This window comes from Lontra canadensis, unplaced genomic scaffold (genome assembly GCF_010015895.1).
Source record: "Lontra canadensis isolate GAN:19392208 unplaced genomic scaffold, GSC_riverotter_1.0 scaffold91, whole genome shotgun sequence".
In the NCBI taxonomy this organism is placed as follows: domain Eukaryota; kingdom Metazoa; phylum Chordata; class Mammalia; order Carnivora; family Mustelidae; genus Lontra; species Lontra canadensis.
The window spans coordinates 1,181,693-1,207,369 of record NW_022631085.1 but is presented as its reverse complement, the minus strand read 5'-3'; the positions used below and the strand labels follow the sequence as shown (position 1 = coordinate 1,207,369).

General features: G+C 43.9%; 1 protein-coding gene across 5 annotated transcripts in view; it reads right to left on the bottom strand.

Moving 5' to 3' along the window:
- The window catches only part of TMC7 (transmembrane channel like 7), a 52,308-nt gene that overhangs the window by 7,725 nt on the left and 18,906 nt on the right, over positions 1–25,677 (bottom strand). For 2 of the 5 annotated variants that reach the window (XM_032836195.1, XM_032836196.1), the window contains exons 4-13: positions 24,489–24,656; positions 22,182–22,264; positions 14,193–14,338; positions 12,308–12,455; positions 11,130–11,303; positions 8,908–9,065; positions 5,446–5,563; positions 5,011–5,108; positions 3,975–4,161; positions 1,019–1,149 (exon numbers count right to left, since the gene is read on the bottom strand). In XM_032836195.1, coding sequence (XP_032692086.1) covers positions 1,019–1,149; positions 3,975–4,161; positions 5,011–5,108; positions 5,446–5,563; positions 8,908–9,065; positions 11,130–11,303; positions 12,308–12,455; positions 14,193–14,338; positions 22,182–22,264; positions 24,489–24,656 — 1,411 coding nt within the window. Of the gene's footprint in view, positions 1–1,018; positions 1,150–3,974; positions 4,162–5,010; positions 5,109–5,445; positions 5,564–8,907; positions 9,066–11,129; positions 11,304–12,307; positions 12,456–14,192; positions 14,339–22,181; positions 22,265–24,488; positions 24,657–25,677 lie in introns of those variants that run through there. The other 3 variants (XM_032836197.1, XM_032836199.1, XM_032836200.1) reach the window with 2 other exon arrangements.

Sequence of the window (25,677 nt, the reverse complement as noted above, 5' to 3'; positions counted from 1 at the left end):
AAATCTGAGAGACAGATTCAAAGTTTAAGAATTTTTTTTTAAAGATTTTATTTATTTATTTGACAGACAGAGATCACAAGTAGGCAGAGAGGCAGGCAGAGAAAGAGGAGGAAGCAGGCTCCCTGCTGATCAGAGAGCCCGATATGGGGCTCGATCCCAGGGCCCCAAGATCATGAACTGAGCCGAAGGCAGAGGCTTCAACCCACTGAGCCACCCAGGTGCCCCAAAGTTTAAGAATTTTAATTTAAAGATGAAGAAATGAAATTGCATGAGAATAAATCAGAGAGATTGGTAAACAATAACCCATGGGCCAAATCTGAACCATCATCTGTTTTTTTATAAATAAAGTTTTATTGGAACACAGTCATGCCCATTAGTTTGTATATTGTCTGTGGCTGCTTTCATAATGACACAAGAGAGTTAAACAGTTGCTACTGACACTATATGGCCCACAAAGCCTAAATATTTAGGCTTGCCCTTTACAGAAAATGTTTACTGGCCTTTGATATAAATGGCTATACACCTAGGAAGTAGGGTCACTGGAGCTTGAACCCCCAATTTTTGATCCTTAGTCTTAAGCATTTCTACTCTTACCGAATTCCACACTACACTCCATATTCCTTGTGGCATGTCTGAATCATCTCTATACTCCTAGCACCTAGCACAGTGCTTGTCACACTGAAGACACTCCCAAGTCTTCTTATTTTTGTAACCAGAAACAAATGAGATTAGAAGAGAGGTCCCAGGCAAAGGGAGTAGGGCAGGACAGACCTGCTGGCACTCTCTAGAACAAGGGCAACAGTGTAAGCCCAGCTTCTGGAAGTGGACCAGGACATTCCAGCATTCAGAGAGAGATTCCAAAACAAAGGTGGGCCTGGCCAAACCAGGAGTGACTTACCGACTTTTGTAGATGTAACCTCATGAGGAAAGCCAGTAAAGAATTCAAGGGACCCTTGAACAGAAAAGAGGGATGTGCCAAGAAGCAAACAAATGTTCTAGAAAACAGAGTCATATTTACCGTGCCATGCTGATTGTCAGAGGTATTATGGCCAAACACAACCCAATCAACAACACCAACAGGAAGAAGAAATTAGAATTGGAGGCTCTGAACTGCCTGGGGGAGGGTCGGCAGGTATAAAGAAGACTCATCTAAAGGGAGAGAAGGAAAGAGAAAAAAAAGTAAGAGTCTAGCTTCCTTGAAGATCAACGAGCCCATTCATGCATTCCAGTGGGAATGTAAACTGGTAGGACTTTTCCAGAGGGTAGTCAGCAATCTAGATCAAAATGAAACCTGATTCATCCAGGCCTCAACCCTGGGGAAATTCATCCCAATGGAAAAATAGAATAAAGGGGCCAAAATACATGGATATGGATGTTTACTGCTGCAGGTGCTAATGTGTGGGGATAACTGGAAGCAACCAAAATAGCGATCAACAGGGAGTGCTTGAAAGTTCAAGGGCATCTGCACAGTGAGATACTGGGGAACCCTTCGAGAGGGTGAGAGAGCTCCATGTCCCTGATGGCACTGTGAAATGAGCCCTATGATCTCATTTACGTTTTTGGGGTTTTTTTTGTTTTGTTTTGTTTTTTTAAATTTGACAGAGAGAGGGATCACAGGTAGACAGAGAGGCAGGCGGGGGCGGGACCGGGGGGAAGCAGGCTCTGTGCTGAGCAGGGAGCCCGTTGCGGAGCTCCATCCCAGGACTCTGGGATCATGACCTGAGCTGAAGGCAGAGGCTTTAACCCACTGAACCACCCAGGCACCCCCTCATTTACGTTTTTTAAAAAGTATTCTTCATAGGAGTTTAAATATGCATTAAATGGATCTACGCTAACAAGGAACAAGAGAGATTTTGTTTGAATTTTTTATAAGCATATTTATTTTTCCTCTGTATTAAAAACAAATATTTCCAGGGCGCTTGGGTGACTTAGTCGGTGAAGCATCTGTCTTTGGTTCAGGTCATGATCTTGGGGTCCTGGGATCCAGCCCCATGTTGGGCTCCCTGCTCAGCAGGGAGTCTGCTTCTTCCTCTGCCCCTCCTCCTGCTCTGTCAGTAGCTCTCTCTCTCACGCTCTTTCTCTCTCTCAAATAAATAAATAACATCTTTTTAAAAAATAAAAATAAAAAAAAAAAGCAAATTTTCTACCAAGGTGAAAAAGACTTGTGGAAACATCAAGCGGAAAGGAGTGAAGGGTACATTTATAGGCATAAAATTTCTCCTTAATATTTTTAGAGACTACATTACTGGGAGGGGGCCTTAAGCTGCTCTTACCTCAGCAGTAGTCAGAAAATCTTGTGAGTTGGACGGCAATGAGCGCCAGGGACCCCTGGTGTCCTGTTCCGGGATTGCTCGGTGGTCAGGCCTGTGGTGTCAGAATTCAGCCCAGTGCCCATGACCTACTCTGTTACCCCCACATGTCTTTACTAAGCCACACTCCAGGAAAGCACTGGGTGACCAATATTTTTGGGGAAAGGAGAAAGTTCTAAGTTTTCTCACATCCATCTCTCCTTTGGTGCTTTCGACCAACTCAAGTTTCCACATGAAAGCACCAGAACAGGGGCACCTGGGTGGCTCAGTGGTTAAAGCCTCTGCCTTCGGCTCAGGTCAGGATCTCAGGGTCCTGGGATCGAGTCCCTCATCGGGCTCTCTGCTCAGCAGGGAGCCTGCCTCCTCCTCCTGTCTCTCTCTGCCTGCCTCTGCCTACTTGTGATCTGTCAAATAAATTAAAAAAAAAAAATCTTAAAAAAAAAAAAAGAAAGCACCAGAACATTCTTCAAAGGCCAAAACATCTGGGTTGGAAGTACAGCCCAATTCAAGGTGCTGCTTACCTAAGGATTAAAGAGCTTAGGCCCTCGAATAAAGTAAATCTGGAGTCACTTGTAAGCTGTGTGACCTGGGGCTACTTACTTAACCTCTCTGAACTTCAGCTTTCTGATTTGTAAAATATGGGTAACATCAGTACCTACTTCAAAAGATGAGTGTAAGCATTCCATGATGACCCGCGTACAGGGTTCAGCAGAGTGGGGGCACATGGTATTCTTACAACCGTTATTACTGTCATTATTATTAATGCTATTATTATTACCTCCATTTCTGAATCCTTAGGGCTTGGCATAATAGGTAATAAGTAAGCGTGGGGCCTGTTAACAGAGGGCAACTCCAGAAGAAGGGTTGGAAGTTACTGTATACGTATCTGTATATAGTTTATAAAGGGTTTTTTTTTTTTTTTAAGATTTATTTGTTTGTTTTGAGAGAGAGCGCCTGGGGTATGTGGGCAGGGGCAGAGGGAGAGACAGAGAGAATCTTAAGTAGACTATACTGAGTCTGGAGCCCAATGCAGGGCTCGATCTCATGACCCTGAGATTAGGACCTGAGCCAAAACCAAGAGTTAGATGCTCAATTGACTGTCCCACCCAGGCACCCCTGTCTATAGTTTAATAGTGAGCATATATTGCCTCAATAATAATAATAACAACAGCTCAGTTAATAAGCCCAGATCAATTAGTCATTCACAGAGCACTCTACCCAATAAGCACTTAGTTCAGCCACAATGCTCGGGGACTGTGAGCCATTTGAGGAGCGACACAAATACTTGAGACCTGAAAATAAATACATCGACTCCAACATCCAAATGGAAAATTATAAAACTTAAATTAATAGATGTTTTGTGAAACATCACCAAAATATGCCACTGCCCACTGATGGCTCAATTGTGGTTCCCCTCTTAAGTTACTTACAAAAACAACATTAAAATCACAGGAGCAAAAAAAGTATTAACAAAACTCTCAAAATTATAAAGATGTGGAAATCCATCCCAAGTCTTTTTTCCAGAATAAAAATACACACCAAATAAGGGATGTAATTTTGATAAGTCAGATGTGTGTGTGGGCTGTAGACACACAACCTGCTGAATGTCTTGGGAGGTCAAGAATAGTCCAGAATATAAGCTCTCCCCACCCCCACTCTCCTTACCTCTTTCACATAAAAGATGATAATGAACTTCAAGGTTGCAATGGCAGGGAGAAGAGGTGAGAAAAAGGCTCCAATCCAGCAAATGGTTTGCCCATAGACGATCCCCAGGACGTTATCAGGAATGGCAAATTCCTGTTGTCCCCAGCACTGAATCAGCTTCCAAGAAGAACAGTAGGTCACCAGGAGCCTGGACACGAATGGGACAATTTGTCACCTGGACTGCCAGTGCCTGCCCCGACCACAGAACCACATCTACCCCATCAAGGCTGTTTCTACACACATTTCTCTATAATTTGTCATTGTAGCCCCTACTGATGGGCATTTAGGTTGTCTCCAGTGTTTTTGCTGATATGTGGCACTCTACAGTGAGCAACTGTGTGTGTGTTAATCTAGGGCCCCTGGTCCTAGGGGGCCAAATGAGTTAGACAAGGTTCGTTTTCCTCATTGGGAATGTGGGGGATTTTAACCCAACCTACTTCACCAGGTTGTGGTGACAATGGATGACACAGGCAGTCGTTGAGTTTGCCACTCAGCCCAAAAAGTAACGTGCATTCACACAGAAAATGGCTTATGAGAACCCTATCACCTAGCTTGCCACTTCTTGGAATCCTACATTCTCTCCCTCTGCCCCTCCTCTCACCACCCCCCAACTCTCTCTCTCTCTAAAAAAATAAAAAATAAAGAAAAATAGAGTTGCCTGGGTGGCGCAGTCAGCACAAAGCTTAAATAGCTTGCCCAAGGTCACATGACCAGCAAGTGGCAGTGCTGGGGCATGAACCTGGAGGGTCTCCCCTGACAGTAGCTGTGCTGATGGCCAGAAGCCATCTCCATGGAAACCGCCATTTTGGTTCCTGCTGCCTTTCAAGGGGCACCTAATGCACTATGGGGTCAATGGCCTAGAGGCAACTCTAAGTCTTTGGATGGTTGTCAGTGATTTCTGTGAGCTGAAGAGCAGCTGTGATGGGAGCCTCCACTGGGGATATGGAAGGGACTGGGAGGGGTAGGCGGAAATCAGAGGGGTACCCCTCACACTTACTTTCTGGGAAAATCCACAAAAAGCGTCACAGCCAAGATGATGATGAGGTCAAAGATCATCAGCTTGTACATTTCCTGCCCAACCTGGGTCTCCCAGCACTGAAACCAAAGAGATCAAGAGAAAATGAGGCCCAACGTGGGGCAGAGAAAGCCAGGTTCTCACACTCCTTCCAATACCCTGTCCACCCTCAGATTCTGCTGCCTCTGGAGGCCATCCACTGACGCTCCTTGGAGATCCAGCACACACTCTGATGTTCAAGCTATAGAAGGGCCTGCTGTGTGAGACTCGGCTACACAGCAGGAAAGCAGATCAGCTGGGATTCAAACCCATAGCTTTGAGGGCTGTTCTCTTGACTTTGGGCCTATCGCACACCTCCCCACCGCCCCCCGGTCAATTACCGCCCCCTGCAGGACGCCCGCATCCCTGCAGGCTCACCGGGTAGAGTTTCTGGTTGTAGCCACACAGCTCACAGGAGTAGTTATCACAGGATGTAATCTTGGAGCCCAGGGTGAACACCAGCACACAGATGGTAGCCAACCGCATAAAGACACACCTGCGGGGAAAAGAGGGAGGGGAGGAGATGGGAAGAGGCCTCAGGGCAGGCTGGCTACCTGGAACTAAGGCTAGAGAGCAGAAAACCTTCAAACCAAACCCACAAATAATCAGAGTTTTTGTTTGGGATTCTAATGGATAGCTGCGCTGGTGGCACAGCATGGGGAATGTACTTAATGTCACAGGAGTGTACACGTAAAATGTCTGGGGGCACCTGGGTGGTTTAGTCGGTTAAGTGTCTGACTGTTGATTTTGTCTCAGGCCATGATCTCAGGGTCCTGGGATCAAGTCCCATATCACGATCCGTGCTCAGCTTAGAGTCTGCTTGAGATTCTCTCTCCTTCTCCCTCTGCCCCTCCCCCTGCTTGTGCATGCTCTATAAATAAATAAATAAATTTAAATTTTATTATTATTTTTTAAAAATTTGAGAGAGAGAAGGAGAGAGGGGAGCAACAGACCACAAGCAGGGGGAGCAGCAGGCTGAGGGAGAGGGAGAAGCAGGCTCCCCGTTGAGCAAGAAGCCCGACGCAGGGCTGGATCCCAGGACTGGGATCATGAGCTCAGTGGAAGGCAGACACTCAGGCACCCTAAATATTTTTTTTTAATGCCTACAATGGGGGCACCTGGGTGGCACATTCAGGGGAGCATGTGGTCTCAAGGTTGTGAGTTCTAGTCGCACACTGGGTGGTGAGGAGATTACATAAAAACAAAATCTTTTGTCAAATAAAAAAATTTAAAAAAAAAAACTAAAAAAAAAATCTTTTCTAAAAATGTCTAAAATCGGGGCGCCTGGGTGGCTCAGTGGGTTAAGGCCTCTGCCTTCGGCTCAGGTCATGATCCCAGGGTCCTGGGATCGAGCCCCGCATTGGACTCTCTGCTCAGTGGGGAGCCTGCTTCCTCCTCTCTCTCTCTGCCTGCCTCTCTGCCAACTTGTGCTCTCTCTCTCTGTCAAATGAATGGATAAAATCTTAAAAAAAAAAAAAAGAAGTCTAAAATGAAGGGGCACCTGGTAGCTCAGTGGTTTAGGCCTCTGCCTTTGGCTCAGGTTGTGGTCTTGGGGTCCTGGGGTAGAGCCCCACATCGGGCTCTCTGCGGGAGCCAGTTCTCTCAACAGGGAGCCAGCTTCCCCCTGCCCCACCAACGCCTGCCTCTCTGCCTACTTGTGATCTCTGTCAAATAAATAAACAAGGGGCGCCTGGGTGGCTCAGTGGGTAAAGCCTCTGCCCTTGGCTCAGGTCATAATCCCAGGGTCCTGGGATTGAGCCCCGAATCGGGCTCTCTGCTCAGTGCAGAGACTGCTTCCTCCTCTCTCTCTGCCTGCTTCTCTGCCTACTTGTGATCTCTGTCTGTCAAATAAATAAACAAAATCTAAAAAGTAAAAAAATAATAAAAAGATGAAAAATAAAAAATGTCTAAAATGGTAAATTTTATGTTATGTATATACTTTGCGACTATTTTTTTTAAACAGCAAGGGAAAAAAGGATGAGAAAGCTGGGAATTCCTAAACCCATGATGTTACAGCCACACTACAGAACATGATGCATTGCTGAAGGGAACTAATGGAATCTTTTAAGTATGAGCTTTGAGTTACGTCTGATATACTGAGAAGGGGAAAAAGCATGTTACGGAGTGTCACTTATATATGATCTTGTTTCTAAAAGAACACAAAATGTGCGAGTAAACACCAGGAACCCCACAGATGAGGACTCCCTTGGGAAGCAGGATTCGAGACAGGAGGGCAGAGTGGGCTAACTCTTTTGAAAGATGCTTTTCTATTGTTTGGCTATAAAAAAAAATGAAATATGAAAAAGTGGGGGGAAAAGCAAAGCCACACATCTGCTCACTCTTCTCATTACGTAGCATGCCACCTGACAGCCTATCCCTCCTGCTGGAATTCAAGCACCCAGCACCACTCAGGAGGGGCCCATACCTAAAGATGGAATCAAATAAAAAGTCAGAATCGAAGGGGTAGGGGTTCTTAAAAGAGTAAAGGGGGCTTAAGAGACATAACAACCAAACTTAGCATGTGGCCTTTGTCTGGATCCTGCTTTGAACCAACTAATCCTGGAAAGTCATTTGCAACTTCATTGGGAACTGACTTAATTTTATGAGGTGTGATGATGGTCTGTTAAGGGGGGGAAAAAAGGTGAAAAAAGATTTGCTTAAAATAATCCAGCTAAAGTTGGGGGCGGGGACAGATGGAACAAGATCAGCAAATGGTTGGTAATGATCAAAACTAAGTGATGGGCATATGGAGGCTTATTATACCTTCCGTTTGTTTGAAATTTTCCAAAATAAAATTTTTTAAAAAATACAAATGCCATCTGAGGCACGAAACGCTCTATTTCACACAGTCCCCAGCTGGTCCTCTAAACTTACTTGTGTTAACTCCCTAGACCTTGCTTTACAGCTGTCCTTTCTTTCTTTTTTTTTTTTTTTTTGGAAAGATTTTATTTATTTATTTATGTGACACAGAGAGAGAGAGAGAGAGAGAGACAGCGAGAGAAGGAACACAAGCAGGGGGAATGGGAGAGGGAAAAGCAGACTTCCTGCTGAGCAGGGAGCCCAACACGGGGCTCGATCCCAGGACACGGGGATCATGACCTGAGCTGAAGGCAGACACTTAACAACTGAGCCACCCAGGTGCCCCTCTTTTTTTCTCTTTAAGAAACTGAGTGTTTATTTAGAATGAGAAGAGACAGTACAACAAATTATAAGCAGTCAGCTACAGCACACCCAGTCAGTGACCTGGCAACACTTTCTCGGCCCTTACTAAGCCAGCAGATGCCCCAGGTTCCTGGTGTAAGCACTTGTAAGTCTCCCCTCTCCTCCCAAGGCCCATGCATGGGGCCTAGCGAGGTGGGAGCATGGGGAGTTGATGCCTCCAGGAGCCGGCCACCCTTATGAAGTACAGGACAGAAACCTTGGTGGGTAGGAACCCACTAATCTATATCCCACCCAAACACCCAGTTTCCTAGTAGGGCCGAGCCCTGGCTGCCAACAGCCCCAATAAGATACGCTTTATCAGCTGCCTTCCCTTTGCTGTCTCATTTCCTCATTTCCCTGCTGGTATACTGTCATTCCTAACATCTTCTGAGCAATCCCAGGGCCCCACCTTATGCCCTCAGCTGTCAATGTGCTAATACGTGAACCAAAAATATAATACCGCTGAGTACATGCTTAAGTCAAAGAGATTTCACTGCATGGGCAAACTCTGATTCATTCATGCAGGCTGTCTGAAGGTTGTCGAGGGTTCTTGGGTCAGAAGAAAAGGGGCCACAAGTGATTAATTAACAAGGTCTGCCATGGGCAAGTGGTGACCTGCTTGGCATGTCTAGGCATTACCTAAGGATTGTCAGCCGGATCTCAAAGCCTGGAGAATAATCCTCATAGTGGATGATCTTGGCAAAGATCATTGGGGTGATAAAATTGGCCAGCGTGATCACAATAGAAGGCAGATACAATATCAAAAGGTTCTCTCCAAAAACCATCTTGTCAATTTCCTATGAAGATAACAAAGGGAAGTTGCATCACATATGAAATGACCTTGAAAGAACTAACTACACGGACAAGTCATTATGCTATACATCTTATGTTATATGTCAACTATGTCAATAGAACCGGAAGAGAAAAAAAGAACTCCGCTATATATATTTAAATAACAAACGAAACATATATGTCATTCAGCATGGCCCCTAAACATAAGCCATTTTCTGGGGTCCTTGGGCCACTCAGTGGCTTAAGTGTCTGACTCTTGATTTTGGCTTAAGGCATGATCTCAAGGTCGTGAGATCAAGCCCCATGTCTGGCTATGCACTGAGCATGGAGCCTGCTTGGGAGTCTCTCTCTCCTTCTTCCTTTGTCACTCACTCTCTCTCTGTTAAAAAAAAAAGGGGGGGGGGCGCCTGAGTGGCTCAGGTTGAGCCTCTGCCTTCAGCTCAGGTCATGATCTCAGGGTCCTGGGATCAAGGCCCGCATTGGGCTCTCTGCTCAGTGGGGAGCCAGCTTCCCCCCTTCTCTCTGCCTACTTGTGATCTCTCTCTCTCTGTCAAATAAATAAATAAAATCTTTAAAAAAAAATAAAAATTAAATAAAAATAAGTCATTTCCCTTTTTGGATGTTCGAATAGAGGAATCATGCTCTAGTATCAGAGAAAGAAAAATTAGCTCTATTGGATGAATTAAAGTCAAGTATTAAAGAAAATTCATAGTCTATATTAATGGGTAATTTAAAGTATTTTCAAGGCCATAGTAGTTATTGATTTGGACTAGCCATTCTCTCCTTTCAGAGTACTAGACTATTTGGCCACATACACAACTATCTGGGGGAAAAACTATTATTTCTTGGCCTCTCTTAGAGTGAGTTACAGCTATCTGACTAAATTCTGGCCAAAGGGATGTTAGTAGACATTTTGAGTGCAAGCACTTAAAAGGTCTTGCCCTTGAAGAAAAGGGTATACCTTCCCATCCTTCCTGTTGGCTAGAATGTGGACATGCTGAACTATCTCGTACCACACAGAAGAGGGCATACCCTAAGGATGGCAGAGCCACAAGAAGGAAGGAACCTGGGCCCCCTCCTCCAATGACTGACTGAATCAAAACCACCAGACCAACGTGGATTTTTTTTTTTTTTAAGATTTTATTTATTTGACAGACAGAGATCACAAGTAGGCAGAGAGGCAGGCAGAGAAGGGGGGAGAAGCAGGCTCACCGCTGAGCAGAGAGCCCGATGCGGTGCTCGATCCCAGGACCCTGGGATCACAACCTGAGCCGAAGGCAGAGGCTTTAACCCACTGAGCCACCCAGGTGCCCCCCAACGTGGATTTTTAAAACCACTGCTATTTTAGGTAAACTGGGGCCGCAGCTAATCAGCTAATCAGTAGTGGAGTTGAGGAGTAAATGTAGGAAGGCAAACCTGAATTTGAATATTGTGGATTCTAGGAGGAATTCCAAACACTCTTGTTGTATGGTCTTATATTTTTATTAAAAGTAGAAATTGGGAGGGGCACCTGGGTGGCTCAGTGGGTTAAGCCTCTGCCTTCGGCTCAGGTCATGATCTCAGGGTCCTGGGATTGAGCCTCGAATTGTGCTCTCTGCTCAGCAGGGAGCCTGCTTCCCCCCCTCTCTCTGCCTGCCTCTCTGCCTACTTGTGGTCTTTCTCTCTGTCAAATAAATACATAAAATCTTAAAAAAAAAAAAAAAAGAAATTGGGGGCTACTGGATGGCTCAGTGGGTTAAAGGGTGTGCCTTCGGCTCAGGTTGTGATCCTAGGGTGTGGAATCAAGCCCCTCCTTGGGCGCCCTGTTCAGCGGGGAGCCTGCTTCTCCCTCTCTCCCCTGCTTATGCTCTCTCTCTCTCGCTCTCTCTCTCAAATAAATAAATAAAATCTTCAAAAAAAAAAGTAGAAATTGGTTACCTCTGATTTTCAATTCTCTGAACAGTCGAACTTAGATCCTTATGTATAAAACAGAAATGATGATGGTCTCTACGTCAGAGACTGGTAATGCACTTGGCACACCTAATGTCCAACCAGGGTAACAGTTAAACTGACTTTCACAGAGTACTCACTTTTTTCATGTGCTCTTGTGAGAATATTGTCGCTCTATAGATTGCATAAAAGCATGCGGCTAAAACGGCTAGAACAATACAGTTCAAAAACAGTCTCAGAGAGTAAATCCGTATGGTCTCTTCTGATGTCCTTTCTGCTATCTTCTGCCGAATTCTTTCTTCCTCGAGATCTGCCTGAGGGCCAAAGAAAACTCATCTGTGAGCACGAGGTGAAGGGATATTCAGGGGTAGAACCTGGAATTCATCATCATGGTCCATCCATCCGCCTTTAAGGCCTTCTTTAAATGTTCACGTCTGCCCAGATATCTTCCCAGACCAAGCCCAACCAGCTTTCATGTTTATTAAGGCCTAAGTCAAGGTAGAACCTCCTATCTATGACTTGCAGTTAGAGGCACCTGGGTGGCTCAGTCGGTTGAGCATCTACCTTCGACTCAGGTCAGGATCCCAGGGTCCTGAGATCTAGCCTCATGTAGGGCTTCTTGCTCAGCAGGGAGTCTGCTTCTCCCTCTCCCTCTGCCCCTGCCCCCACTCATGCTCTCTCTCTTTCCAATAAATAAAATATTTGAAAAAAAAAAAAAAAGATTGCACTTAGACTTCACAGTAACTGTGAACACATAAGCAAAACCTATTCCTGGAACTACTTAACTGTGTAGTATGTGTCATTCCTTTAAACAAATCACACATTTGATTTGATCCCTTCCATCTCACTTTATTATGCGTTTGTTATGATCATCCCCTCCTCCTATTTTTTGGTGGGTTTGTTCAAGATATTGTTTGCTCCTCTTTCTCCCCTTAAGAATCTGGAAATTCTCTTGTATTTTTCGTATTCTCCCCACTCCACCTTGTCTAGTTCTGTTTCTCCTGGTGTAAGTGATGCATGACAGGTTCTCATCAGGTGGAAAAATAACACTGGAAGGCGGTGGGGAAGGAGGGCAGACACCATCCCCTCCCACCCACCCGCATGTGCTCGGCTCCCCTCCCGTCCCCAGTCCACCAGCTCCATGCTTCAGTGAAAGTGATCAAACCCAGGAGGTGGTTCTCCATGGAAAGTTCTGGAAGATGACACAAGGGCAACTTGCTAAGCACTAAAGAGAGCTTGGCCAGGTGCAACCCCCACAGCTTTCCCAGGCATGACTTCACTGGCAAGGAACCAACTGAGAAAACCCAGCAGCACTCACTCGGAGCTCATACCGCAGGCTACTGTGCTTCAGGTCCGCCATGCTGCGGTTGGTGATGCAGAAGTCCCAGCCGGCAAAGATCTTGTTGCAGTAACTCTGGAAGTGCTCCTCACTCCGGATCAGGTTGATTTTGAATCCTTCCACCGACCTGACCCCAAAACACAGACACTTCTTAGAAGAACAACAGTGAAACACGGACCTGTGGATTGGTTTTGCTGACAACATAAAAAGGTTACGCATGGCTGTGTTTTCCACTCATTTTCATGGGGACAAGTTTTGGACCATGCCACATATATGGGGCAGCTAACCAGGTAGCTCATTGTGAAAAAGAATCTCCTTTCATCTATCCAAGGGCTTCTCTCAGAGTTGGAATAAAATCCAAACTCCTGACCACATCCTAGAGATCCTGCACTATGCCATCCTTCCTCCCATACGGCCATGCTGCTGTGACTACCATGGCTTTTTTTCCTTTCTATAAACTCACCAACTTCTCTGGCCACAGGGCCTTTGTACTTACACGACCCCTCTAAGAATTCCTCAGACAGTTCTTCCCCTGCCTCTTCCCATGACTGCTTCTTCCTCATCATTCAGGTTTAAGCTCAAACATCCCTTCCAAAGATTCCTTATCGTGCCCTCTAAAGTTCTGACCCCACTTCAGCTTAGTCTACTTAGTCTACTTTCTTCATGGCAAGGACCCTAATCGGCAATTATTATGGGTTTACTGCTTGTAGCCCCTTAACCGGACTACATTTTAAACTCCTTGAGGGCAGGTACATGGGTGGTCTTGCCACATTTATATCTGGAATGCCTGGACTGTAATACGACCACTGTGAATGAATGAATCAATGACTTAAATCGTAAAATAACCAAATATTTAGAGAGCAAGCACCTGTTCAGATCAGATGCCACACTGTTGCACACTTTGTAATTTTAATTCATTTAACTAAAATTTAAATTAAAATTTAAAATTTTTAATTAATATTCTTTGCTATTCATTTCTTGGGAACTGGCATCTCCCACTGAAGTACCTGTCTATCGTGGAAAATGTGAGGTTCTCATACCATCTGGGCCCACTGCCTTTAGTTGAAGGGTCAGAGTTGGGTATCTGAGTGAAGAGCCAAAAAGCCTCTTAAAAAGGATTTCTGAACCTGTGACCTTGGGAGTCCACATAAGAAAGCCACCACCAGGGGTGCCTGGGTGGCTCAGTGGGTTAAGCCTCTGCCTTCAGCTCTGGTCATGGTCTCATGGTCTCAGGGTCCTGGGATACAGCCCCTAGTTGGGCTCTCTGCTCAGCGGGGAGCCTGCTTCCCCCACCCCAACCCCCCGCCTCTGCCTGCCTCTCTGTCTACTTGTGATCTCTCTCTTTCAAATAAATAAATAAAATCTTTAAAAAAAAAAAAAAGAAAGAAAGAAAGAAAGAAAGCCACCACCAGGAGAATCACCAGAGATGAGGCAACCCTTGCTTTTGGTTGTTTGGAAGACATAACCATACCCTTATCCTGCCTGTAATTTGGAGTTTCCTCCCTTCCTTGGTTCTCTCAGTTCCCTTTTACCCAGTTTGTCAGAGTTGGATTTCTGCCACTCACAACCCAAAAGAGACCTGATTAGCAACCATACTAGATCAGAGATAAGGTTACGTTATAGTGCTGGCAAACGTGCGCAATGATGATTTGACCGCTGTTCCAGCTACCAAATCTTGCCTCTGTTACCTCTAGGTCTCCTCGGCCTACCACATACTCACAAACTTTTTTTTTCCCATATCCCTGGAATGGGAATCTGGACTCTGCTCATCCCTTGGGCAATGGCTCCCAGGGTCCACAGACCACAAATAAACTCAACCATTAATGGTAATTCCAAAAGAACACAATGGCCTGATAAATTTTACCTTTTCACTATCCAAAGAAGGCTCAGGGCCAGGTAGGCAATTGTGCTTAATAAATAAGCCAGGGGCAGATCATAAGTGAAGTTGTGAAATTTCACTCCATCAATGGTGTAATGTCCGTAAAAGAGGCAGGTCTCCTCCAAGAAACCCTGAAACAAAGCCAAAGGCATGAGGTCACACTGGTTATGCTCACTGCAGGGAACCGGGAGACCAGTCTCTGCCTCAAGAAACCCACGTTTTAGTGTCATAGTTCATCCCTGAATTCCCAGACACTGAAACAATCCTACAGTCATAAGGACTGCTCAGCTAGTGTCTGGGGAACAAATCATGGATAAAACCCCAAGCATTAAAAATACAGAGGTGGGGTGCCTGGGTGGCTCAGTGGGTTAAGCCTCTGCCTTCAGCTCAAGTCATGATCTCGGAGTCCTGGGATAGAGCCCCACATCGGACTCTCTGCTCAGCGGGGAGCCTGCTTCTCCCTTTCTCTCTGCCTGCCTCTCTGTCTACTTGTGATATCTCTGCCAAATAAAAAAATGAAGACTTTAAAAAAAAAAAATACAGGGGCGCCTGGGTGGCTCAGTGGGTTGAGGCCTCTGCCTTCAGCTCGGGTCATGGTCCCAGGGTCCTGGGATCGAGCCCCGCACTGGGCTCTCTGCTCAGCAGGAGGCCTGCTTCCTCCTCTCTCTCTGCCTGCCTCTCTGCCTACTTGTGATCTCTGTCTGTCAAATAAATAAATAAAATCTTTAAAAAATAAATAAATAAATAAATAAATAAATAAATAAATAAAAATAAAAAAATAAAAAAAATACAGAGGTGTATGATCCAAAAATGAAATTAAGAAAATAATTCCATGTGCAACAACAGCAGAAAGGGTAACATACTTAGGAATAGATTTAACAAATGAAGTGTAAATTTTACATGCTTAAGACTAGAAAACATTGTATAAAATATTAAAAATCTAGGGGCTCCTGGGTGGCTCAGTCGTTAAGCATCTGCCTTCAGCTCAGGTCGTGGTTCCAGAGTCCTGGGATGAAGCCCTGTGTTGGGCTCCCTGCTCAGCTGAAAGCCTGCTTCTCCCTCTCCCACTCCCCTTGCTTGTGTTCCCTTTCTTGCTGTCCCTCTGTCAAATAAATATATAAAATCTTTTTTAAAAAATTAAAGATCTTAAAATTAAAGGGGCACCTGGATGGCTTAGTCAGTTAAGCATTAGACTCTTTTTTTTTTTTTTTAAAGATTTTATTTATTGATTTGACAGAGAGAGATCACAAGTAGACAGAGAGGCAGGCAGAGAGATAGAGAGAGAGAGAGGGAAGCAGGCTCCCTGCTGAGCAGAGAGCCCGATGCGGGACTCGATCCCAGGACCCTGAGATCATGACCTGAGCCGAAGGCAGCGGCTTAACCCACTGAGCCACCCAGGCGCCCAAGCATTAGACTCTTAATTTCAGCTCAGGTCATGATCTCAGGGTCATAAGATTGAGCCCTGCATGTGGCTCTGTGTTCAGCATGGAGTCTGCTTGTCCTTCTCCTCCTGCTCCTCTCCCTGTCTCTCCCTCTCTCTCAAAGAAATAAAATCTTTTAAAAAATGAAGATCTAAGTAAATGGAAAACATACCATGTTCATGGACCAGGAAATTCACAGCAATCTCCAAACTGATCTATAGATTCAACACAAACCTATCAGAATCCCTGGTGTCTTCTTTGTAGAAATTTACTAGCTAATCCTAAAATGAACGTGAAACTGCAAGGGACCTAGAATAGCCAAAACAATCTTGAAAAAAGGGGCACCTGGGTGGTTCAGTGGTTTAAAGCCTCTGCCTTTGGCTCATGTCATGATCCCAGGGTCCTGGGATTGAGCCCTGCCTTGGGCTCTCTGCTCAGCAGGGAGCCTACTAACCCTCTCTCTCTCTCTGCCTGCCTCTCTGCCTACTTGTGATCTTTGTCTGTCAAATAAATAAATAAAATCTAAAGAAAAAAAATAGGTTAAACAATCTTGAAAAAGAAAAATTTGGGAGACTTGCACAACCCAATTTCAAAATTACTATAAAACAACAGTAATCAGGACACTGTGGTACTAATTGAAGAACAGATGAGAATCAATTGAATAGAACCAAGACAAAAAAAAGAACCCATATGTCTATGGTCAACTGATGTTTGATAAAGGGAAAGAACTTTTTTTTTCAAGAAATGGTGCTGCTGGGTGTTGTACATAAACCATGAATCTTGGAACACCACATCAAAAACTAATGAGGTAGGGACGCCTGGGTGGCTCAGTTGGTTAGGCAGCTGCCTTCGGCTCGGGTCATGATCCCAGGGACCTGGGATCGAGTCCCATATCGGGCTCCTTGCTCGGCGGGGAGCCTGCTTCTCCCTCTGCCTCTGCCTGCCTCTCTGCCTACTTGTGATCTCTGTGGAGTAAATAAATAAAATCTAAAATAAAAAAAAAAAAACAACTAATGAGGTATTTTATGGTGACTAACATAACACAATTTAAAGAAAAAAGAAATGGTGCTGAGATAGCTGGTTAGCACATGAGAAAGAAAGAAGGAAGGAAGGAAAGAAAGAAAGATCGATCGATCGATCCTGGAGTCCCGGGATCGAGTACCGCATCAGGCTTCCTGCTTGGCAGTGAGTCTGCTTCTCCCTCTGACCCCCCTTCTTCTCATGCTCTTTCTCTTTCTCAAATAAATAAATTTTAAAAAAGAAAGAAAGAAAAGTTGAACCCCTACTTTATCCCATATATGAAAATTAACTTATGGATCAAAGACTAGAAAACTCTTAGAAGAAAAATAGAGGACTAAAGTCTTCACGATTTTAAATTTGCTTATGAATTCTTAGATAATGCACTGAAAGCCCAAGCAATGAGAGGAAAAATAAAAAGGACTTCATCAAAATTACAAATTTGGGGGTGCCTGTGTGGGTCAGTCATTTGACCATCTGCCTTTGGCTCAGGTCATGATCCCAGGGTCCTGGGATCGAGCCCCGCATCAGGCTCCCTGCTCAGCGGGAGACCTGCTTCTCCCCCTCCCTCTGCCTGCTGCTCTGCCTACTTGTGCTCTCTCTCTATCTCCCTGTCAAATAAATAAATAAAATCTTTTTAAAAAATTACAAATTTTATGGGGTGCATGTGTGGCTCGGTCATCAAACGTGTACCTTCTGCTCAGGCCATGACCCCAGGGTCCCAGGATGGAGCCCCACATCGGGCTTCTGCTCAGCGGGAAGCCTGCTTCTCCTTCTCCCACTCCCCCTGCTTGTGCTCCCTCTCTTGCTGTGTCTATCTCTGTCAAATAAATAAATAAATTAAATAAATAAATAAATAAATAAAAACGTTTGGGCTTCCAAGGACACAATCAAAAATGTGTAAAGACAATCCAGAGAATAGAAGAAAATACTTGTAAATCATGTATCTGATAAGGCATTTGTATCTAGAATATATAAAGAACCCTTGGGGTCCCTGGCTTGCTCAGTTGGTAGAACATGTAACTCTCGATCTTGTGGTTTTAAGTTTGAGCCCACCGGGATGTAGAGATTACTTAAAAATAGAATCTTAAAAAAAAAAAAATTCTTATAACTCAACAATAAAAAGACATAATCCAATTTAAAAATGGGAAGAGGGGGCGCCTGGATGGCTCAGTCGTTAAGCGTCTGCCTTCAGCTCAGGTCATGATTCCAGGGTTCTGGGATCGAGCCCCACATCGGGCTCCCTGCTCAGCAGGAAGCCTGCTTCTCCCTCTCCCACTCCCCCTGCTTGTGTTCCTGCTCTCTCTGTGTCTCTGTCAAATAAATAAATAAAATCTTTTAAAAAAAAATGGAAAGAGGATCCAAACAGACATTTATTCAAAGAAGATATACCATGGGGTTGCCTGGGTGGCTCAGTTGCTTAAGTGTCTGACTCTTGATTCCCGCTCAGATTGCGATCTCAAGGTGGTGAGATTTGACCCCTACGTTGGGCTCCATGCTTAGCACAGAATCTGCTTGAGACTCTCTCTCTCCCTGTCCCTAGGCCCCTCCCCTGCTTACGTGAGGGCTCTTTCTCTCAATAAAAAAATAAATAAAATCTTTAAAAGAAGGTACATAGGGGCGCCTGGGTGGCTCAGTGGGTTAAAGCCTCTGCCTTCGGCTCAGGTCATGATCTCAGGGTCCTGGGATCAAGCCCTGCATCGGGCTCTCTGCTCGGCAGGGAGTCTGCTTCCCTCTCTCTCTGCCTGCCTCTCTGCCTACTTGTGATCTGTGTCAAATAAATAAAATCTTTAAAAAAAAAAAAGGTACATAGGGGTACCTGGGTGGCTCAGTGGTTTGGAGCCTCTGCCTTCGGCTCAGGTCATGATCCCATCATACTGGGATTGACCCCACATTGGGCTCCCTGCTCAGCAGGGAGCCTGCTTCCTCGTCTCTCTCTCTTTCTCTGCCTGCCTCTCTTCTACTTGTGATCTCGGTCTGTCAAATAAATAAAAATATCTTTAAAAAAAAAAAAGAAGAAGGTACATAATGGTCAATAAGCTCATGAAAAGATAGATGCTCAACCCCATTACTCATTAGGGAAATGCAAATCAAAATCACAAAGACACTCCACTTCACACAAACTATACCGGCTATAATCAATAAGTCAAGTAAATACCAAATATGGACAAGAATGTTGGGGACATCAGAACCCTCACACACTACAGGTGAGAATGTAAAATGGTGCCTCTACTTGGGAGAAGTTGGGCAAATCCTCAGAAAGTTATACAACGGGTCACCATCTGACCTAGGATGCCACTCCTAGGTATATACCCTGAGGAATTAAAAAGATCTGTCCCCAACAAAAACCTCACCCATGAACGTCCATAAGCAGCATTATTCCTAATAGCCAAAAAGGTGTAAACCACCCAAATGTCCACCATGAATGGACGAACAAAATGCAGTATAGCTGCACAACGGAGTCTTTTTGGACCAGAGCAAGCAATGAAAGACTGGTAAGATGCCATACATGGATGAACCTTAAAAACATGCTTAAAAACAAAGCAGCCCAAGACAAAAGACCATGTATTATAGGATTCAGTGTTGATGAAATGTCTGGAACAAGTATTTCGTAGACAGAAAGTAGATTCATGGTTGCTTAGGGCCAGTTAGAAGGATTGGTAGGGGATATGGAAAAGGTATAGCATTTCTTTTTAAGGCAATGGAATTATTCTAAGATGGACAGGTGATGACAGCACCTACCTGTGAATAACTAAAAAAACATTGAACTGTACACTTTAAATGGGAGAATTGTATGCTAGGTGAATTATTATCTCAATAAAGCTGTTACCAAAACCAAACCAAACAAAAAAAACCAAAGTTGCCCTATGTGAAAGTATAGCACAGAAAAGTTCCTGACTCCTTAGGGTGGAAATAACTGAACACACCACACGTCTCCTTTGACAGTGGGAAAATTCGAGGGCAGTGGGAAGACAGTATATTGAGAAAGTAGAAATAGTATGTATGTAGTACACAGCTGTTCAGTATAGTGTTGTTTATAAAGGGGTAACATGAAAGCAACAGGGAACTTGCAAGACCATGTAAAAGCCATATTATAAAATATGAAGCAACACCATAAGAAGTTAAGTACACAAGAAAGGTCGAGAAGGCTATGAGCCATTGTGGCCTCCGGGGAGAGGTATTTTTACCTTTCACTCAATAAATTCTTAAATTCATAAATATATTTTTTAACAATTTTATTTATTTTATTTGTAGACAGAGATCATAAGTAGGCAGAGAGGCAGGAGGCGGGGGGGATGGGTGGGGGAAGAAGCAGGCTTCCTGCTGAGCAGAGAGCCCAATGCGGGGCTCTATCCCAGAACCCTGAGATCATGACCCGAGCCGAAGGCAGAGGCTTAACCCACTGAGCCACCCAGGTGCCCCCCTTTTTTTTTTTTAAAGATCTTATTTATTTGACAGAAAATACTTGATTACTCAATATAAGACTATATGGTTATCATAAAAAAATATTTTTATGATAACCATATATTCTCATATACATATATATGTATATATACGTATATATACACACACACACACACATATATATATATATATATATAAACACAAGCCAGTGTTTAATCTCTCTGACCAACTCTCCTTTCATCACATACAGTCTATGGAACATTTATTAAGTGCATCTATCAAGTGTCCTACAATTTTTCCCGTTAAGGAAGGAGGTTATACTGTGTGGAGATCCACAAAGAGAAACTTCTCTTGTGGAACGTCATCTACACAAATACGGCCAACAGTAGTTCTGGGAATCCGATCCCACTTTGCTTTCACTAGTGACCTTGGGTTAGTCCCTGAATTTCTTTCTTCCTTACATGTTTTATACAGCTGATTCCGTATCATCTTTTGCATGGTGGACATTTTAATAATCACCTAACAGTCCCTTCTCATTACTCCGAGGAAAATATGAGCTCAGAGATGTAAAAACCACTTTTTCAAAATCAAATGCAGTGGACAAACTCAAAGCTTTTTACGTTTCGAAAAGTGGACGCTCAGTGACATGGCATTTTAAGACCAGTAACTTTCAGAAAGATTTATTTTATATATTTGTATTTTTTTTAAACATCTAAAGGAGTGGTTCTTCTTCCTCTTCTTCTTCTTCTTTTTTTTTTTTTTTTTTAAGTAGGCTCCATTCCTCCCAAATTCCTTGCCCTGGGATCAAGAGTCACATGCTCTCCCCACCAAGCCAGCTAGGTGCCCCTCCAAAGGAGTGGTGTTTTTTGTTTTTTTTTTTAAAGACTTTATTTATTTATTTGACAGACAGAGAGCACAAGTAAGCAGAGCAGCAGGCAGAGAGAGAGATGGGGAGGCAGGCTCCCTGGCAAGCAGAGAGCCCAATGCGGGGCTCGATTCCAGGACCCTCGGATCATGACCTGATCCGAAGGCAGCCGCTTAACCCACTGAGCCACCCAGGCACCCCTAGAGACATTTTTGATTTGTCACAACTGTGGCTGCTACCAACATCTAGTGGGCAGAGGTCAGGGACTCTGAACTTCCTATTGTGTAAAGGAAAGGCCCCCACAATAAAGTAGTGTTGGTTCCCAAACATCAGCAGTGCTGAGGTTGAGGGAAAACCGGTCTAGAAGGCAGACACGGCCACTTTTCATAGCTACAACCTTATTTCCTGAAAAAAAGAGGGATATACAAATGGATGCACACACAAAAAATCAATTTTTAGAAGAAGATAAAAAAAACAAGAACAAAAACTCTTGGAACTACGATAGGAAGGATGAACTTAGTTCCACTTCAGAGCAAGGCTTTAACCTGGGGTTACTTTGGATTTCAGGGAATGTATATGGATGTGTACGCATGTGGTGCGCACACACACACGAGCACATATATGTCTGATGCATCTCTCTGTGTGTGACTACCAGGAGGAAGAACTGTGGCTTTCAGCGGGGTGGTCTGGAACCCTACCATGTAAGGTTTTACAGTATCTGAGAAATTAAATAAATTCTATCTGGGGTGATTTTCACTGACACTTCTGTCTTTGGGGAAGACTCAGTATTTTGTTACAAGTCAATCCAGAGGGGGCTGGGACTAAGGAATGGCCAGTGGCTGAAAAGTGACAAAGCCTGTTTTCTCTATGTTCTAGCCGCGGGTGGGTGAACATTATCCTTGCTGATGAAGTCCCTGCAAATCCTGTTTCTTTTACTCATATTTGTGTCAAACCCTGTGCCTGGCTCTCACTGCAGACAATCAGGAATCTGATCTTTAAAATAACCTACTTTCAGGGCACCTGGGTGGCTCAGTGGATTAAGCCTCTGCCTTCGGCTCAGGTCATGATCTCAGGGTCCTGGGATTGAGCCCCACGTTGGGCTTGGTGGGGAGCCTGCTTCCTCCTCTTTCTCTCTGCCTGCCTCTCTGCCTACTTGTGATCTCTCTGTCAAATAAATAAATAAAATCTTTTTTAAAAAATTAAAAAAAAAATAACCTATGTTCAGTCTATTGAGGGTCCAAATACAGAACTATGTTAAATACTTACCGTGCCGGAGAGCAAGTCTATGACATAACTATAAAAGTATATCAGTCCAGAGCTACTTATTGGATATATGGTGCACTGAACATCTGTGAAAAACAAAAACAAGATCAGTGGAAAAGAGGTTTACAGTCTCCACAACGGGTCTATCATAAGTTGTATATATAGGCCTGCACATGTATGTTCCTTTAGAGAGGTCACATATAATCACGTATGGATGTTTGTGAATGTGTGGTTTTCTATTTGCAGTGCAAACCCCAATATACCAAGTATAGCACCATTTTCTCCTCTCCCTACACACCTATTGATATATGTTTTTTCCTATATACTTTTTTCTATATACTTTTCTTCTATATACTTTGTATATAGTATTTGTACATATTTTTTTCTATGTACTTTGTACATGGATCCACTTACATACAGTGCATATTACATACAGTGGAATCATTATGATTCCACTATAAGGACAACCAATTTTTTTTTAATTAACAATTTTTTTTTAAAGATTTTATTTATTTATTTGACAAAGATCACAAGTAGGCAAAGAGGCAGGCAGAGAGAGAGGGGAGGAAGCAGGCTCCCCGCAGGGCAAAGAGCCCAATGCGGGGCCCGATCCCAGGACCCTGGGATCATGACCTGAGCCGAAGGCAGAGGCGCCCCAACAATTTTTTTAATTAAAGAAAAAGTAGCATGGAAACAATCCAGGTGAAGGAAAACCAATTTTAAAAAGATCTCGGGGCACTTGGGTGGCTCAGTGGGTTAACCCTCTGCCTTCGGCTCAGGTCATGATCTCAGGGTCCTGAGATGGAGCCCTGCTTCGGACTTTCTGTTCAGCAAGCAGCCTGCTTCCCCCTCTCTCTCTGCCTGCCTCTCTGTCTACCTGTGATCTCTCTCACTGTCAAATAAACAAATAAAATCTTAAAAAAAAAAAAAAGATCTGTACATGTGTGGAAATAAACACATAGCTTCATTAAAACAACCTATGCATTTACATATGCACAAATAACCAAGAAATTATTTGAATGTCAATTTTAATGACATTACCTTATCCTTGAACAGCTCATTCATTTTCCCTGTATCAGTGAGCTATTGCTTCGTAACAAAGAACCACCAAGTCTCAGTGACTGAACATACCAAACATTTATTTTCTCAGTCATGGAGCTGTAGTTTGAGTTCATTGAGTTGATGCAGGCTGAGCTAGGATGGAACCCAAGCTTCCACATGGGCTCAGGTCTGCACCATATGACTTCATTCTGGGGCCCAGGCTGAGGCAATGGTTATCTGGGCAATGCTCTTCTCATAGGCAAGCCAAACACACAAGCCACTTCAAGCAAATACTCCACTGGACAAAATCAGCCACATGGCCAAGTGCAATACCAATGGGACAGAAACTATTCTCTGCCCACAGTGGCCAGAGAATCACAATCACAATTACAGAGGAGTGAAAAATTGAGGAAAATAACCCAATCTACCACCCCTTCTCTGGGCTTTAGTTTCCCCTTTGTTAAAGAAGGGAGTAGAACCAGTTCCTCCAAGGCCAATTCCAGTTCTGCCGTTTTATAATTCTCACTGAAGTCAGGCTCTGACTCAGCTGGCCTACTTCTGACCCCCAGCACAGAGCTTCATACCTAGAGGGAAATCAATAATGTCTGTAGAATGACAGAGACTCTCCGTGTTTTTGTTTGAAAACACAGAATGCCCCAAAGATGGGACCTATGTCGATTATTCAATAAGAAAACACAGGTCCAGCACTTGGTGTAATGTCTGGCACATGACTGGTGGAGGCCTGAGTGTCCGCATTACCAGAGATAAAAGTCTCAACGTAAAGTTACAGGAGTAGGTTATATCATGTTTGCTAAATTTTCCTCTTTCTTAGCTTGCAGTGCTTCTCCCAAATGCCTTGCTGAAATCAGGACTGGCCAAGTGACTTGCTTTGGGTAATGAGATGCAGCAGAAATGAAAGGTGTCATTTCCAGGTAGTAGTTTAGGAGATGGGATGTTTGCCATTGGCTCTTTTTCCTTTGGACACAGTGACCATCAGTGGTCCAGAGAGAGGCCATTCCATCAGCTTGGGCTCCAGAGTGAAGATAATACAGAACAAAGCCACCACCCAACAGTACTGGGGCGAGAAAGAACCTTTTGTGGTTATTAGGTGCTGAGAGTTACGGGGTCACTTGTTTCTGCAGCATACCCAAGCCCATCCTAACATAGGCACCAACAACTTAGAATACGAAGATTCCCAGAGAAGGAAGCCCTGTGGACAGGTACACAGTGACAAGAACATTCTCACAGCAAACCAGGGCTTAGACTCACCCGTGTCTTTGGATGGAATGAGCACGAAGGTGCTGTTGGTGATGTTGTATTTGGTGAGCAAGACTGGGAGCAAAACCAGCATAAAGATGATCAGAAATATCACCAAATTCAGCAACACCAGAAACCGCAAGAAGGAGAAATAGGACTGAATCCCAGTGCCAAATTTCCCTGGAAAAAAGAAATCCAGACATCACTGACCAGGACTACTGACCCACATGTATTACCCACAGTAGAACCAATTAGCCGAAAAGCTAAATTTCGAGTAATATTGATGGGGGAGTGAAGAAGTATTTTGGTTTTCTACTGTTGGTTTTAAGGTTCTCCTTCTTTCTAAATCTACCCTTGACCTTGAATTAACTACTTGACAATGGTGTGAGGCAGGATTCAATATCTATCTTTTCTTATATGAATATCTAATTGACTCAATGCCATTTTACTGAAAAGGCTACACTTTCCCCAGTGGATTGAGGGAGTGTTTTTGCAACGGACCATAAATGTATGAATCCAAATAAAATAAAATAAAATAAATGTATGAATCCATTCCTGAATTCTGACCAGCCATGTGCTAAACAAAAACCTCCAGAAAGGCCACCACTAAACAAGAAAGGAAACTGGGGATAGCGGCTGAACCCCTGGGCTTGGAAGCTTGGATCGGCCTGGATCAAATCCTTCAAATCCTGGGTCTGCCTCATCCTAGCTGAGTGAACTTGGATAAGTATTTTAACCTCCCTGAGCCATGCAAATGATGCCTACAGGGAATGCTCTTATGAGGATTAACTAAGCCCATCCAACCCACTCACAGAAAAAGGTCAGTCAGGGTTAGCTTTTATTTGGCTCCAACTGTGATGCTGAGCTTAGATCTCGGAAAAAGTACAACCAGACGGTTACATTTTAAGCGAGCCCACGAAGCCCCTGGTGATAGAGTTTACATTCCCCCAAGAAAACAACAATTTAAAAAGGTACTTCATTGAATAAGTTACCAAGAGTATTTTATAGGTCTTAAAATAGTAATATATTGACGTCCATTCATCCTGCCACATTCCCTACAAACTTGACAAAATTCCTACATTAGCAGATTTGAGGAGTTGTTTGTAAATCGTTTTTGCTTAATGGTAGAAACTATGTCATCCTAAGAGGTATTTTCACCCTGGCTCTGCTATGTCACCCAAATGTTTCAATGTTTTCTCCT